The sequence below is a fragment of the Fistularia commersonii genome, chromosome 7, assembly GCF_037954325.1.
Source record: "Fistularia commersonii isolate RoL2024-O1a breed Wild chromosome 7, RoL_Fcom_v1.0, whole genome shotgun sequence".
Taxonomy (NCBI): domain Eukaryota; kingdom Metazoa; phylum Chordata; class Actinopteri; order Syngnathiformes; family Fistulariidae; genus Fistularia; species Fistularia commersonii.
This window is the reverse complement of record NC_141290.1, coordinates 558,668-574,074: the sequence shown is the minus strand read 5'-3', so window position 1 is coordinate 574,074 and position 15,407 is coordinate 558,668. Positions and strand designations below refer to the sequence as shown.

The 15,407-nt window shown below is 49.8% G+C and overlaps 4 protein-coding genes across 5 annotated transcripts; 2 read left to right on the top strand and 2 right to left on the bottom strand.

The window, feature by feature from the left end:
* Window positions 1-419: 419 nt before the first annotated feature.
* Window positions 420-3,945, top strand: LOC147232292 (uncharacterized). Its single transcript, XM_086149035.1, has 10 exons — window positions 420-1,004; window positions 1,386-1,488; window positions 1,560-1,923; window positions 2,025-2,119; window positions 2,328-2,420; window positions 2,529-2,604; window positions 2,816-2,883; window positions 2,993-3,111; window positions 3,188-3,287; window positions 3,674-3,945. Exons 1-10 carry the CDS (start codon window positions 880-882, stop codon window positions 3,749-3,751), a joined length of 1,221 nt encoding a protein of 406 aa, XP_086005161.1. The 5' UTR covers window positions 420-879; the 3' UTR covers window positions 3,752-3,945.
* lyrm5b (LYR motif containing 5b) lies at window positions 3,823-6,273 on the bottom strand. The gene is made up of 3 exons (XM_086149036.1): window positions 6,102-6,273; window positions 4,372-4,426; window positions 3,823-4,175 (listed from the first exon to the last, which is right to left on the bottom strand). The coding sequence occupies exons 2-3, from the start codon at window positions 4,414-4,416 to the stop codon at window positions 3,969-3,971; spliced, it is 252 nt and encodes an 83-aa protein (XP_086005162.1). The 5' UTR covers window positions 4,417-4,426; window positions 6,102-6,273; the 3' UTR covers window positions 3,823-3,968.
* A 1,039-nt stretch (window positions 6,274-7,312) lies between these two features.
* Window positions 7,313-12,398, bottom strand: nedd1 (NEDD1 gamma-tubulin ring complex targeting factor). 2 transcript variants are annotated; one of them, XM_086149033.1, is made up of 16 exons: window positions 12,324-12,398; window positions 11,509-11,652; window positions 11,242-11,336; window positions 11,048-11,164; window positions 10,676-10,816; window positions 10,070-10,299; window positions 9,762-9,963; window positions 9,563-9,689; window positions 9,351-9,458; window positions 9,217-9,267; window positions 9,058-9,147; window positions 8,847-8,974; window positions 8,425-8,629; window positions 8,100-8,235; window positions 7,820-7,886; window positions 7,313-7,729 (listed from the first exon to the last, which is right to left on the bottom strand). In XM_086149033.1, exons 2-16 carry the CDS (start codon window positions 11,642-11,644, stop codon window positions 7,625-7,627), a joined length of 1,938 nt encoding a protein of 645 aa, XP_086005159.1. In that variant the 5' UTR covers window positions 11,645-11,652; window positions 12,324-12,398; the 3' UTR covers window positions 7,313-7,624. The 2 variants fall into 2 exon arrangements, with proteins under 2 accessions (XP_086005159.1, XP_086005160.1); XM_086149034.1 differs by having other exon boundaries at window positions 9,351-9,455.
* An 839-nt stretch (window positions 12,399-13,237) lies between these two features.
* On the top strand, window positions 13,238-15,105 carry pclaf (PCNA clamp associated factor). The gene is made up of 4 exons (XM_086148749.1): window positions 13,238-13,371; window positions 14,190-14,270; window positions 14,367-14,547; window positions 14,868-15,105. The coding sequence occupies exons 1-4, from the start codon at window positions 13,326-13,328 to the stop codon at window positions 14,905-14,907; spliced, it is 348 nt and encodes a 115-aa protein (XP_086004875.1). The 5' UTR covers window positions 13,238-13,325; the 3' UTR covers window positions 14,908-15,105.
* The last annotated feature ends 302 nt before the right edge of the window (window positions 15,106-15,407 follow it).

Below are 15,407 nucleotides of genomic sequence, written 5' to 3'. Positions count from 1 at the left end.
TTGTGTGGGATCTCCATGTTCCTCCAGGCTCTGCAGTTCCCTCGCACATTCCAAAAGCATGCAGGAGGTTCATTGGAAACCTTGGCTAGTGCACGATAAGCCGTACAGCTAAGGAATAAATGAATAAATGAGCATCACAAAAGCTGACCTCCAGCTGACCTCCGTGATCCTCACAATATGGCGAAGAGTCGCCAACACTCTGACTCGCTTCTGTAGCCAAAACATAGATGTAATGTTCCATATTTTCTATATTAACATAAATCAGCATGAATTGACAAAAATCGCCAGTCCCCAATTTTATCACATTTTTATAAACAATAATTCCTTCGTCGTTCCATCACCATAGTGACGCTTCGGGAGTTTTCGCGAGCGCACCGGAAGCTGCTCCCCCTCTCGGAAGAGCACTTCCTGTTGTCGCCCGGCTCGGGCTCCGGCTCCGCTCCGTCCTCACGGCTCGCCATTCGAACCGAAGAAGGAGGGATAAATTCATAGTTTATGTTTTTTTTTCCCCCCCAGAAAATCCCATGACTTATCTTTCTCGCTGCGGGCACCGGAAGTCGGTTCGCGTTCCCCGTTCAACTCCCGGAAAGCCGCTGTGTTTACCTTCCCGCCGTGCTAGCAGCTAATGCTAACCTCCATGTAAGTCAGTAGGTGTTCGGTGACAGCGAGCCGGCTCTCGGCGCTCTCTCCCGGGCTAAGGAGGTTCCGACCGGCCGGGGTCAGCCAGTTCAGAGATCCGGGCTTTGTGTTTCTATTTGGATTAAACGAAAGTAGCTTTAAGTTTTTTCGTGGGGTTTTTTCCTTGCGCCCGCGGGTTGATATGAGACTAACTCCCGGGGGTTAAAGCCGGGAGCCTGGTGTTAGACGGAGGCGGCGGCCATGGACGAGCCGAGCCTCTGCTCGTCGGAGCCGGACAGTCCCGGGGTGCTGGACCGCGGGTTGCTGCTGGAGCCCGGCGACGTCCTGTACCATGACCGGTCCATCGTGGTCCCGGAGACCCCCAGGTACCCGCAGGACGCGGCCTCCCGCCTTGAATCACGAAAACAAACAGGGAAAGTGTGTGTATTTGTGATATTATTCGTCCACAGCCCCTCATTCTGTGAATATTTACCAAATGTACAAATCATTTGATTGTAATCGACTGCGACAGTAGCTGGGGTGTTGTGGTGTCATCATATTATGGGACTCCCAGCCTCCATGGTTTCATTTTCTGTTTGATACTTTCACTTTTTCTTTCCACAGTGTTCGTTAGCGATCATCTCAGTGTTGGAGTGGACCAGCGTCCACCACGGCTGGACCTTCATACAACGCATTTAGGAAACGGCGTGAGGGTCCAGCCGCTCTGAGTTTGTCCTGTCGAACTGACGGACCTGTTTGTCTTTCAGTCCGAAGCTCGTCAAGCGGAGGAGGCGTCGCCAAGCCGCCGAGGAAGGCCGGAGTCCCGTGGGTCGCCGTGGAGACGCGGCACAGCCCCGACAGATCGCTGAGGTTTGACTTGTGACCCTTCTGACCTTTGTTATCCTTATGAAGAGCGTCGACTGACGGCCTCCCGCCGGCAGGTGGCGCTGAGCGTGTCGCCCGAGAGGCCGGATTGCAGCCTGTCGCGTCAGTCCAAGCGCAGGAAGCTGGCGGCGGCCGATCGCGGCGTCGGCTTCGTTCCCGCCTCGTCTCTGACAGTTTTCCCTCCGGACGGCTGGCCCGTGGCGCCGCTGTCCGCCTCCTCATCCTCCACCTCGTCCTCGTCCTCCTCTTCGTCCTCGTCCTCCTCCTACCTCACGCCGGCGTCGGAGGACGAGCCGACTGTGGCGGGTCCCGGCCGCCTCGGCGGCGCTTCGCCACCTCGTGTCGACTTGGACTCCCTGTCCTTCCTGACGGAGGAGGAGCGGCGGTGGCTGAGCGGCGATCAGGGAACCTCCTCCACGGGTGAGCGGACGCTCCCCGTTAAAGATGCCGGAATGTCACGTGACCGTCGGGAGGTCCGTGATTGGGCGGGGAGATAAGCGGGCGCTTCTTTGTTTGCACAGAAGCGACGGAGCACATCGTGATCAGTGACGAGGAGGCGGCGGTGGTTCGTCTGGTTCAGGTGGAGGAAGACGAGGCGCTGGCGAGGAGCCTCCAGGTGTTGTGCTGCATTTTCATTCATTCAAATGTGCGAAAACCAGAAATGAAAACGCACACATTTCACTTTGATGTGTTTTTATTAATATCAGAACAGTTGTTTTCCTAACTTTGTCAGAGGAAGCTGCTGAAATCCCTTCAAATTATTATTGAAATATCAATATATCAATATTATTCTCTTTAAATTGTTGCTCATATCGTCTCCTCAGGCTCAGTTTGACCAAGAGGAGGCCCACTCGCACAGCCGGCAGCAGCATCTTCACCACCACCACCACCACCATCAGCATCAGAGCCGCCACCGAGTGAGAACACACACACACACACACACACACACACACACACACACACACACACACACACACACACCTGCCATCAGACATGGCAGTGACTTCAGTGAGTTCTGTTTGCAGTTTCATCCCTACATGGAGTCCAACTGGATGCCTCATCTGCTGGCGGCCCTCTCGCCCCTGGGAGGCATGCAGGAGGGTGAGAACACACACACACACACACACACACACACACACACACACACACACACACACACACACGTTCTGGTGAAGGTTAAAGAACCCAAACCTCTGTTAACAAATCAGTAAACCTGTTCAAGACGAATTTGCTCCAAACCAGGTTGTTATTTGCCCACTGATTGGTTGTTGTGTTATCAATTTTGTGTGTGTGTGTGTGTGTGTGTGTGAAGGTGTGAACACCCGGCACCAGAGGAGAACCCCGCAGCTTTTTGACAACATGGATGGAAACGACTATGAGGTATCACTTCACCTGCAGATAAAACTCCATTCTCACCTAAGCTATATTTGTAAAGCCATTCCTAATTCTTTTAACGTTCTTCCTTCTTCTTCCTCTTAACCTCCTGCAGGCCCTGCTGGCCTTTGAGGAGCGTCAGGGTGCCGTCATGTCCAGGAAGTTGAGCCGCAGGGAGATCCAGAGGTTTCCCACTAAGACCTTCAAGTCAGCCAGCAGCAGTGGGAACACACAGTGAGTCCGCCGCCGCCGCGCTTCCACGTCGCCGCCGCGTGTCCAACGTCTCACATGACCCACCGCCATTGGACAGGTGTCAGATCTGCTTCTGCGAATACGCCGACGGGGAGAAGCTGAGGATGCTGCCCTGTTTCCATGACTACCACGTGCGCTGCATCGACCGCTGGTTAAAGGTAATCATAAGCTGGCGGTTCAGTGTCTGCAGAGAAGGTTAGCAGCTAATATTAGCAGCAATGATAAAGTATGTTAGCTGGGAATGATGGAAGAAAGCTATGAAGCTTATGTTAGTGGCTAATGTGTACAGCAGGAAGCTAATGTTGCTAATGTAGAATACTTGAAGGTTTTAATATAAAGTTTAGCATACAGAGAATAGGGTTAGATGGAGAAGGTTGATTTGCTGTGGCGACCCCTGAAGGGAAAAGCCGAAAGAAAAGGTGTTTTAAGTGAAGCTGGGAGACGACCTGTAAATGCTGGAAGCTAATAGCACCCGATGCTAGCAGCAAGCGCAACCGTCTCAGGCCATTAAACACCGCTTGATTTATTTGGTGTTTCCGGACAGGAGAACACGACCTGTCCCATCTGCAGAGCCAATCTGGCCGACGGCGCCTCCCTCGACCCCACGCCTTCTGACCCCTGACCTCTGACCCCAGACCATTTTTTACTGTTTCTGCCCTGCTGGACAAAGAGGATTGATGGACTTTTAGCCGGTGTTTTTACATTTTTTAATTGAACGATTTTTGCTAAACATCTACAGGGGCGGCGCCCGTCGCTCTTCGAGGGATCCTCGGCCGCGTTTGACAAATTAAATAAAGGCTTTTTGTTTTTTCTGTCCTCGTCTCATGTCTCTGCTCCGTTTACTCCTCGTAGTAGCGCTTCTTCATGGCTCGGTATTTCCGCAGGTAGTACAGCGCCTCCAGCTCCCGGGCCACGTACTCGCCTCTGGCGATCATCTCCTTGATTTTCTCGGGGTCCTGGACGGACTTGTTCTTGGCGAAAGCTGTTCTCAGACGGTCCCTGAAGTAGTCGCCGCCTTTAGGATATTCCTTGCCGAGATGAAGCAGCTGAGGGGAAAGTCAGAAGCAGCAGGTTTGGTCGCTGGAAATCAGATAAATAGCAGCTGAGGATTAACAATCTGCAGGAAATGAGTTTGAAATCAAAGGAAGAGAATAATCAGACACGGATTTAAAATACCGTCTTCCTCAAGACGTCATCTGAAAGTTGTTTCAAACCTATAAATGACTTGAAATGAACACTCACGTTCTTGTAGAGCCGAACCACCTCTGCCCTCAGAGGGTTGCTCATGGTTGCCGAGCTGCAGAAAAAGGGAAGATGAAGGCGCTGTAATGACACGATTCTCGTCGGGAACAATTCTCTGACCTGTGGGCTCCATCCCAGGGAGAAGATTTTCTCAAGGTTTCATTTCTGGAGTCAAGTTGATTTTCAGAGATACATTGAACATTGAATCAGTCCTGATGATATACCTTTGGGGGTGTGGAAGCGTCTAGGAGAGGCAGCGGTAGATTTTCTGACTAGATTATTCAACAGGATCTTAGAGAGTGAGAAGATGCCTGAAGAATGGAGACAAAGTATGATGGTGCCTATTTTTAAGAATAAAGGGGATGTGCTGAATTGTGGCAACTATAGAGGGATAAAGTTGATGAGCCATACAATGAAGTTATGGGAAAGAGTAGTGGAAATTAGACGGACGCGGGAGCGGACGCCAGCATTTGTGAACAGCAGTATAGCTTCATGCCTAGGAAGAGTACTACAGATGCAGTGTTTGCGTTGAGAATGCTGATAGAAAAGTACAGAGGCCAGAGGGAGCTGCATTGTGTTTTTGTAGACCTAGAAAAAGCATATGACAGGGTGCCAAGAGAGGAGCTCTGGTATTGTATGAGGAAGTCTGGAGTGGCAGAGAAGTATGTCAAACTGGTGCAAGACATGTATGCTCGCTGCGAGACACTGGTACGGTGTGCTGTAGGGGTAACAGAGAAGTTCAAGGTGGAGGTGGGACTCCCATCAGGGATCTGCCCTGAGCCCCTTCTTGTCTGCAGTGATGGACAGGAAGCAGAGCAGGAGGTTGCAGAGATGAAGATGCTAAGGTTCTCTTTGGGAGTGACCAGGATGGATAGGATCAGGAATGAGTCTCTCAGAAGAACAGCACATGTTAAATGTTCTGGAGAGAAGGTCATAGATGGTTGGGTCGTGTACAGAGGAGGAGAGTGAATACATTGGTAGACGGATGCTGGAATTGGAGATCACGGAAAACCAAAGAGAAGATTTATGGACGTAGAGAGAGAGGAGGATCCAGAGAACAGGGTGAGATGGAGAAGGTGGCCTCGCTGAGGAGACCCTGAAGGGAAAAGCCCAAAGGAAAAGAAGATCCAATATTCAATCAAATTGTAGGAAGCTTGAAGACACGTGGAAAACTTCATCTGCAAATACATTTTTCTGGACACGGGGTGAAATAAAAGAATTCTGAATAAAATGTGGACTCCTGGGTGAAGCTCCGAGGCCCGACATCCAGGGAGACCTGGACGGAGCGGACAGGCGGCACTTCCGCACACCTGCATGCGGGTAGAAATCACAAACAGACGGCTGTTTGGGGCTCCTTTCGACGGACAACCAGGGGCCCTGCAGCCACGACTGTCTGCTTTTCACATGCAGAGCTTTATTTTGATGTTTAAAGATTAAACCTTTGCAGGGTCAAAGGGTAAACATCAACATGACCTTGTCCGATTGTGTTTCGGGTTCAATCGCAGTGAAAATACTCGAGGAGATGTAAGTCAACCGCGCTTTAAAGGATTTCAAAGTGTATTTTAGATGTATAATTCTCTGTTTAAGGGAAATATTGTTTATTTTTAATGCAACCGTCCAGATCCTGGCGTTTGAATTCCGAGACTAAATATGTAAACAACCGCTAGCAACAGGCTAGTCCGGCTTCGGTTCCGGTTCCGTCTTCTCGTCCGAAAGCCGTTAACTCCTACCTGGATCGAAATGAAATCCACTCAATAGAAGTTGGCTAACAAACTGAGTAGCGAGCAGCTTAGCTTCTGATTTTGGGCTGTTTCGCCTCCGCCATTTTTGCCTTTTGTCGTAAATTATTTTCCCAAAGTGAGTCGCGACATTTCTACTCGAAATACGTCCGAACTCGAGGGACGCCTGACAGTTACAAAGAGTTCCACGCAGGTTAAGATAGATATCCTCCCTCTCCTACGGAAACGTCCAAACGACCAAATGATTTCAAATAAACTAAAATGCCCTTGGAAACGGACGCTGAATATCTTTGGAGCATTCATGAGATTCTCTAGATGGACAATGTCTTTGAATTTAAAGCCAAGCAGAATCCCAAGTGTCTCCGATTATGATTTTGACTCTAAAATTCTCTATAAATCCTTCTTTTGTGAATGATTGGCGCCCCCTCCCGAAAAAAAATACTGTTAACTTTAAATAAGGGGTGTTGTGGGCCACGGTTGGTATCTGTAACTTATTTTAACCATTAAGAGGCGCTTTATCTCATCCGTGCCTCAACTTTGTCTCCCGAGCCTTCGGCTCTTTTCATTTGTGTTCTGAGCGCTGCGCCCCCTGTGGTCAAAGTCGGTACTGCAGCACAGAAAAGCTCGCTATTCTGACAGGCCGCCTCCTCCGTTCTTCCCACTTAAAGACGAGGAAATCAGTTGACGACGCACCAAAAATACGCTTGACTCATTTATAGTTTAAACACGTATCAATCAATGCCCGATAGTGTTACTGAAAGTTCCCCTTTCACCTTCACAGATAGCGATAATTTGAAAATCGCACTTTAGTGCCACTTGTCACCACTAGGGGGCGCCAAAACACCACAAACAAATAATTCCGATCCCGTTGAGACGCGTCTCTAAGGTAGGTTTTTAAGTGATTGGCTGAAATGAAAATAAACATTTTGATGTTTTGAAAGTTATATTTAAAATGTAAATTTTTTATTTCTGTGTATGATAAAAATGTATTTTTGAGTTATGTATATAGTTTAACATTTTACACGACGTGGTGTGTTAACTCAGAGCAGGATTCTGGTGCCCCGTCAGCTGTTCTGTGTTGTCGTATTGTCAGCTGACCGAGAGCTTCATTCTGTGTACGTGTGAGAACCTCATGAGGTGAACTCTGGTATTTCTTGAACTTGCATTCCCTTCTGTGGTGAAGAACTTCCTCACATTCCTCACTTTAAATACAAGTCTTTATTCTGCAGACAAACCATTCTTTTCAGATCCATGAAAACACAATGTAAATCTTCCATCCGTCCACCTTGGTTGAAAACACCACGCACTCTTTGATAAAGTGTTTTTTACGTTTATAAATGTTCTGTCTCGTCCACCTGTCCCAGATCTTCATCTGCTGGAAATGTTTGCCATCCGATGATGACCGTCATCAGTTCTGACTTCGAGGAGGCTGCAGAACCAGAAGTCTCGGTGATGAGGCTTTCTCACCACTTCCACGCACATTCACGTCCTCCGGCCACCGCCGGGGGCGGAGGTCAGTAGTTGGTCTTCAGACGGCGATTCTCCTCCCGCAGCTTCTCGATCTCCTCCACCAGAGACTCGTTCACCGAGTACTTCTCTATCAGCCAGTGGATCTCGTTCTGAAACACGTGACACATGATGGCAGTCACCTCCTGCGTTTTTTTTTTTTAAAATAAGAGTCGGACCCGCAGAGGACAGGAGCTTCTCACCAGCTGGATGCAAAACTGTCGGATCATCTCCACCTGCAGGTTGAGGACGTCCCGGTGACAGGCGTCCCTGAAACACCAAACAGCTCCGTCATCTCCACCGTTCCCAGCGCCTTCTCATCCGCCACAGAAAGTAGTCCCGGCCCAGGAAACAACAATGCCTGGCAGCTAACGTGCTAACAAGCTATTAGCAGAGATGTTCCTCCACAACTAAGAGATTTTCCTGTTAATTGTGTTTGAGCTGTGTTTTTAAAAACGAGAAGGTCAAAGGCTCGGCACCGACCTGAACTCCTCCAGGGTCTCGTGGATCATGTTCTGGATGAAGTGGATCTGCAGGGATGTGAGAGGAGCGCCGCCTCCTTGTCCCACCACCTGGGCGATGCCGCTGGAGAGGGTGGAGGACACGGCGGCGGACAGACCTGCAGGGCCAATTAGGGTTTTAATCACGATTACTTAAAAATTAACATCCACCGGCATTTGACCTCACATCATCTGCAGGGTTTATTTAAAAGCGGATCATCAAAAAGAATCCCCAGGATTTTATCTCAAATCACAGAGGTCAAATGTCAACAAACCATTCAAGCAAACGGCCGACGGGCAACACGAACCTGTGCCAGCGGAGCCGGGAGGAGGAGGAGCGGCGCCAGCCGGCGAGTCGTAGCTCAGCGGGGCCTGGAAGCCGTTGGCTCTGCGGACACCGGGCTCCGGGGTGAAGAAGGGCGGGGCCGCCGGCTGGCTCTGATTGGTCGGCTGGGACGGGGTGGGCGGCGTCTGGGCCTCCCCCTCCGGGCCGGAGGCGCCGGGCTGGTCGGACTGACGAGAGTTTAAAAGGTGAGTGTGAGGAGCTGATCGTTTAATATTCTTCATCTGGTGCTCATATTTCCTTCAACAAACAAAGATCGCAATCGAAAAAAATTGTTTTCCAGTCATTTTCAGAGAAACGGCCTTCGATACTGAGGGAAATTAGCAGGAATTGAAAAACTTCTCATGGCCACCCCATCTTTCTCCCGCAGAGGTCAAAGGTCACCACCTTCCCGGGGTCACTGGGCTCGGGCGCCGGCTGCGGCTCCTCCTCCTTGATGGGTGGAGTCTGGAAGATGGACAGCGGGCTGAAGGCGTGGCCGGCTGAGGAAATCTGCGGCGTCTTTCTCAGGAAGTCTGAAACACATGGTTCCCATGACGATGACTCCCGGACACCCACGGGCGCGGGCTACCGATATCGGCGATCGATCATCACCGACCTTCTCTGACGGGGGAGAAAATGTCCAGGCTGGCCCGTCCAGTCAACTTTTGCCCCTCCTCCTCTCTGGACGGCGTCTCCTGGCTGGTAACTACGGCGACACAACGTCAAAAAGGTCACGACGTGCGGCGTTCACGACAAACGCGATTGGCGGTCGTACCGTGAGTCTGTCCGTAGGGCGTGTCTCCGGACTGTCCCAGCGACCCGCAGTCTGAGGGGAGAACACCCGATCAGTAATCAATGACGCTGCCATGCGGCGAGATGTTCCCTAAGGATGTTCCCTAAAGTTCTGACCTTCCCGGACTGGGGAGAACACGTCCAGGCTGTTCCTCCCCACGCCGCTGAGCTTCTCGACGGGCGCAGGCTCCGCCCCCGGCTGGCCCTCCGGCTCCGCTCCCCCTGCTGGACACAACGGGGCCGCCATCACACCGTGACCTCTGACCTCCACGAGGCGAAGCCGCCGTCGGAGCAGCGTGAAGTGACGACGGCCAATCGGGAGAACCCACCTGTGCCCGGCGTGGGCCGGTGGAGGAAGGGGCCCGCGGGGGGGTTGGGGGGCCCCGGCTGGGCCGTGGGCAGTTTGCTGGACGACCTCTTGGAGGTCGAGGTCCTCGCGGAGGCCAGTTTGCTCGACTGAGGGGACAGAAGCTCCGGTCAAAACGTCAAAGTGGAAGGTTTGCGGAGCCTGCGGGACGGCGGGGGCACCTTGTGTCGGCCGCCGCTCCTCTGGAAGCGCAGGCAGGTGACGGAGGTCTTGTGCGCCACCGTGATCCTGCTGGGGGCGCTGCTGTTCCTCAGGTCGTACTGGTAGATCTTCCCCTGCGTGGATCCCACCACCAGCCCCGTGCCATCCGGGGTGAAGTCCACGGCGGTGAGGGGACTGTCCACCCGGATGGAGCGCAGGATGCTGCGCACAGAAACACAAACGGCGGTCGCCGCGTCAGGCGGGGGAGACGCTCGCTAATCCGATGGAATTCTCGCTAACCGCTAATTTCGCCTCGCGCCGATCGTACATCTTGCTGGCCGTGTCGTAGCAGATGACCTTCTTGTCCAGACCCACGCTGACCACCAGCAGCTCGCTGGCGGGCGAGAAGGCCAGGCCCGAGCCGGGTGCCTTGTGGGCGCCGTCGAACACGTGCAGCTCCCGCTGCGTGTTGGAGTCCCAGAGGACGACGGTGCCGCTGTCGGACACGCTGCCCAGCAGCGAGCGCTTCAGGGCCGACAGACGCAGGTCGTGGACCGGCTGCAGGACGCAGGAAGGACGCTCAAATGAGCTTAAATGTTTGGCATTCTGACTTAAAATGAAGCTAAATTCATGACTTTAATTTTAAAGAAGCAGATCTGACAAAATAACTGCCATCATTCAATCCAGAAGGAGGTGAAAATACAGAACGATAAAGTCTCAAATCTATTTAGAAAATACAGAAATTTGGACTAATAAAGTTCTAAATCGGAGGCAGGAAAAAACAGAAGGAAGGCAACTCAGAGAAAAGTCACACATTGATGCAAATAAAAAGGCCAAATTATCAAATTTACCTCTTAATCCCTTTATTTTCTCAGATTAGCTCCTGAAAAGGCGGACCTTTCTGGGGTTTAATGTTCATGAAAACGGTGTTCACCTGCTCGCTGCCGTGTCCGAAGGCCCTGCTGGACAGGTTGGTGGTGAGGCTGTGGAGGACCAGGTCTCCGCTGGTGGAGCCCGAGGCGATGTAGCTGTCGTTGGCGTTGAAGGACACGCAGGTCACGTCCTCCTTGTGGTCCTGGAGGATGGGGAGAGACGTGCGTGCGCACACACAGACACATTTATCACAATCCTCCAGGTGTTTACACGATTTCAAGATCTATCTTCAATTCTCCAGTTTCTCCTGGCTGCTCAACCCTAAAGACCTGGTCGGGACTCGTGAACAGCTGGAACGGCAGGTGGTGTCACCTGCACAGACATGTCTCTACCTGCTGGAGACCTCAGAGAGATAAAGAACAACGCAGGGAACCTTGAGGGAGCGGTGCAACCGGCGCGTCTTCAGGTCCCAGATGTGGACGCAGTGATCCAGACCTCCGCTGACCAGGAACTGGGAGGAGGAGCTCAGGCACACCCGGGTCTGCTTTTTCTGAGGGCGGCGGGTCAGTCGAGCAGTTAGACCTGAACTTCGAGGACAAACCGACGGGAAGCGACCGGAGAACTCACCCCTTCAGCCAGCTGGACCACTGGGACTGGAGAGGACTTGAGACTGGAGACCACCAGCCGGTCCCCGCTGCTGCTGGCACTGACCAGGTACTGGTCTGAACACGCGGGTCAAGGCTCGCCTTTCACTTTTTATTGTCCGGATCATACTGAAGGTCCGACTTTATTTTCGCACGGTTCTTCTAAGCGTCGATCAGTATGGAACAAAGCCCTTCTGAAGGCTAGTTAACCGTTTATCAGCTTGACGGGTTAACCGGTCAGTCAGGATACTGTCGGAGCTCCAGCAGGCCTGGGCGATGGGGTGGCTGGAGACGTGGGGGTTGAACTGCTCCAGTGGTGCCATGTTGACCGCATCCCAGACCTTCACACAGTCTCCTGTGGACACCAGGCGGGTCACCTCCTCCATCGCAATGCCTACACACACACACACACACACACACACACACACACACACACACACACACACACACACACACACACACACACACACACACACACACACACAGTTTCTCAGAGTAAAACTGCAGGCTGAAACAAACAGCTGAATCCTCCAACTTTCTTCAGGGACATTTATTTTTAAGACTCTCAAACAGGAGGAAGATTAGAACACACTTATTTGGTTAATATGTAGTTTTTCTTTCCCACGAGGAAAAGAAGAAGATCTTCTACGAGAAGATCTTATCTAAAAGTGAGTAAGAATCATCAAACATCTGAGTAACTATCATAACAGATGGATTTTAAGATACCTCCAGGCCTTGGTGTGGTCCACCCCAACCTCCTTGTCCCCAAGAGGCTGGGTGGACAGTCACCACACAGAAAAGTACAGTCATATCTAACTTATTTAACTATTACGTTGACTTTACTAACAAAAACTGAAGAGAAGAACCGGCGAACTTTAGTCAACTCCAGCCGCTAACTCGGCTAACTGAGAAGTAGCTAAAGTTTTGCTAGCAGTTAGCCACCGCGTAAACTTATTCTTAGCTGGTTTTAAAGATGCCTAAAAGCCACGATAGCAAGTTAAACCGGTGCTAACTCTCGGGAAAAGTCTGGAATATTCCGGTCTTTGCGGGTAAATCGTGTCTCACCTGTTGGATCGATAGTTGTCAAAGTTGCAGTTCAGTGTTGTTCGCCTGCAGCCCCAATGAACCGCCACTACGGAGAGCCGGAAGGGACAAACTACAGCCGCCGCTCGACCCCATTTAAGCGATTTTATTGATTAAAAAAATCGTTTGCTTTCCCCCCTCCTAATATAAAAGATTATTTTATGGTCAAATAAGAGTATAAAGTTCTCTCTCGTGATTCATTTTTTTTCTAATATATTCTGGAAATAATAGAAAAAAAGGCAGAGCTGCAAATCATTGAGACCATTTTTTAGTAAATCAAAAAAGGAACATCATTTTCAACCTTTCAACCCAAAATCACCCTTGACCTTTCTATTTCTATTTCTATTTCTATTCATATGTATATTTATATTTATATTCATATTTCTTTTCCTGTTTTTCTTGGCATTATAACTGTTATGCTGCTGTGACAAAGGAATTTCCCTTACGGGGATAATTAAAGTGTATCTTATCTTTGTGTTTCGTATTTCATGTGCAATATTACTCTCTACATCAAAGGGTGTAGAAAGGATCGAAGGATCATTTGCAATACCAATCTCAGTTCAATATATTTGTCTTATGTCATTTCATGTTTTTATATAATGTGCAATGTGAATCTTTTCGCCATCTGCCACAAGAATTTCCTTTGGGATTTCAAAATTGTTTTTCTATCGTAAGACATTCATGACATTGATAATAAATTTAAAACGTGACGTGTTCTTGTGTTTTATAAAAGATTTATGATTTTTATTAACGCTAAAGAACACTTCTGGCCCTCTTTTCTCCTGCGTTAAAATGATCCCGCAGTTACACCTCCTCGCCTGCAGAGGGCGCTATTCCCCACGCCCGGCGCCGAAGAAGAAATCTCCCGCCCCATCCGCCGTTCCTCTTAAACCAAGGCGGGATTTCTCCACACCGCGCCTCCGCTCCCGCAGAGCCGCCCGCCGCCTCAGCAACCGCCGATAAACGCCACAAGTCGCCGTCGAAATGGTGCGGACAAAAGCCGACAGCGTCCCCGCGTCCTACCGGAAAGGTACCGTCTCTGGAGGAGGGCTTTAACCCAACGACGACGCATTAAGACGGTAGTTTGAGTCGGTTGCTGTGCTCCGGTCATGGATCCGTTGTACTCATCCAGAACGAACGAACTCCGCAATATCAGACTTTATTTACGCTTTTGTTTATTATTTAGTTAGTTGTAGTTGGCGTTAACTACCTGTTGACCCGTCCGGTAACCCGGTCAAGCTAGAATCTTCTCGATAAACAGCCTCCCGCCAAGAGGAGCAATGAATGAGCCTCCGCACAGCCGGCGGCGAGATACTTATCTATTAAAAAGCTGCGTTTTAAAAGATTTGTTAACACAAAATGTTTAATATCCAAGCCCTTTATGTCAACTGTGGTACTTTATCGGCATATCTTTCATACCTGGTGGTGCCGCTTCGGGCAAACTGGCGCCAGTTTTGAGCGCCGACCGTAAAGCAGCTCCGGTCCGGACCCCCTTTAAAGTTTACCGTCTTTAAAACTCATTTCACTCGTTAACCCGACAAACATGTAAATGGAAGGAAATTAAACCGAGCTTATCTTTTCTCTCTGTCTTGCAGAAAATCGGCAGACCTTTAATCAATCATTTAAGCATTTAAATATGTTTAACGCTTTTAAAGAGCTGCCTTGCGAATGCACTACTATCGCACTTATTTACCGTTTCCATCATAAAACGCCTGTTTATAACTGCACAGCCTGTCCTGGGGTTACCTCAGCCCACTTCCGTGCAGAGTGGCACCCACAATCCGCCCTAAATGCCCTTATTTATGTCATTACAACTTTCGGCGATGACGTGTCGGCTCCTGCCTGCAGCTGTTGCAGCCTCTGCACCCCGGAAGTCCCTGGGCTCCAGCTCGGCCAACGCCTCCAGCAGCGGCCAGGCGTCCACCCCCTGTGAGATGCTACACACACACACACACTAGACATGATAGCAGGTTTTGGGGAAACCCATATTTGACATTTTTCTTTTTTTCCCCATTGCAACCGCAGCAAAGAACAAGTACGCTGGTGGGAATCCTGTGTGTCCCCGTCCTACTCCGACATGGCAGAAAGGGATCGGAGACTTTTTCGGGGGCCCCAGCAGGAACCCCAAGAAGGAGAACCAGAGGCCACAGGAGGTGGAGGATGATGAAGAGGCCGGAGGCAGCGGGATCGCAAAGACCAGCAGGAAGTATGTCAGATTTTACTTTACTTTGCTGCAACCGTTTCCTGTCTCTTCACATGGGTTGAGTTTAGATTGACGCTTTGGTCCTGAGAGCAGATGACAACCTCAAATATCGTTCACAGTTCCAACAACTTCATGTTAAAACGATGACACTTCCATGATTCAGAAATTTCAAACACGCACTGCATAATTTGCTTCGTGAACCCAAATGAGTGCTGTGACCTCTGCACCGCCTGGATCAAAGGAAAGAATTACTAAACCTGAATAAGAAAAGTATTGATTTGAAGGGAGCTTCAGGATTTTTATTATTTTACGTGTGTATTCAGGTCCCGGCCGCTGCCAGCTGAAGAAGAGGATGACGATTGAGGGCCGTGAACATGTCGTTTCTGCTCCTACACTGTTTAATTTGTTCTGAGGCATTTTAAAATGTACATCTGTATATATGAATTTGTTCTGTATAGTTCAAATATCCTTTTCTAATGTTTTTTGTTTAACTCGTAGAGTTTTGTCTGATGTTTCACATTAAAACTGCCAGAATTTGCTTTTAAATAAATCGTGGTTTGAACCGTTGTACGTGAGCTCATCCATTTCCTGTTGATTAGCCTGTCATTAACAACACTGTCGACATCACATGAGGGAAGGAAATACATTTTAGCTCTCTTAAAATGTCTTTCTCACATGAAAAACATGAGTGAGGACATGCTGTCTGAGAATAGATGAACAGAAAAGCCACACGACTGAAATAAACTGTCCATAGCCCTCACCCATTCACGAAAACGTAAGACTTTAACTTCAAATATTATTCCACCGAACAAAATTTCTTGACCTCGTTTCGGGAATTAAACCATCACAACCGGAAACGTCAT

Bases quoted from the DNA above. Each gene is read 5' to 3' on its own strand.
- lyrm5b (XM_086149036.1), bottom strand. From the start codon at position 4,416: ATGAGCAACCCTCTGAGGGCAGAGGTGGTTCGGCTCTACAAGAAC. The intron at 4,176-4,371 runs GTGAGTGTTCAT...CTTTCCCCTCAG, and splicing joins TGGTTCGGCTCTACAAGAAC to CTGCTTCATCTCGGCAAGGA.
- LOC147232292 (XM_086149035.1), top strand. From the start codon at position 880: ATGGACGAGCCGAGCCTCTGCTCGTCGGAGCCGGACAGTCCCGGGGTG. The intron at 1,005-1,385 runs GTACCCGCAGGA...TTTGTCTTTCAG, and splicing joins GTGGTCCCGGAGACCCCCAG to TCCGAAGCTCGTCAAGCGGA. The intron at 2,884-2,992 runs GTATCACTTCAC...AACCTCCTGCAG, and splicing joins TGGATGGAAACGACTATGAG to GCCCTGCTGGCCTTTGAGGA.
- pclaf (XM_086148749.1), top strand. From the start codon at position 13,326: ATGGTGCGGACAAAAGCCGACAGCGTCCCCGCGTCCTACCGGAAAG. The intron at 13,372-14,189 runs GTACCGTCTCTG...TCCTGCCTGCAG, and splicing joins CCCCGCGTCCTACCGGAAAG to CTGTTGCAGCCTCTGCACCC. The intron at 14,271-14,366 runs GTGAGATGCTAC...TTGCAACCGCAG, and splicing joins CGGCCAGGCGTCCACCCCCT to CAAAGAACAAGTACGCTGGT.
- nedd1 (XM_086149033.1), bottom strand. From the start codon at position 11,644: ATGGAGGAGGTGACCCGCCTGGTGTCCACAGGAGACTGTGTGAAGGTC. The intron at 9,964-10,069 runs GTACGATCGGCG...TTCTGTGCGCAG, and splicing joins TACGACACGGCCAGCAAGAT to CATCCTGCGCTCCATCCGGG. The intron at 9,148-9,216 runs GTACGACCGCCA...GTGTCGCCGTAG, and splicing joins GCCCTACGGACAGACTCACG to TTACCAGCCAGGAGACGCCG.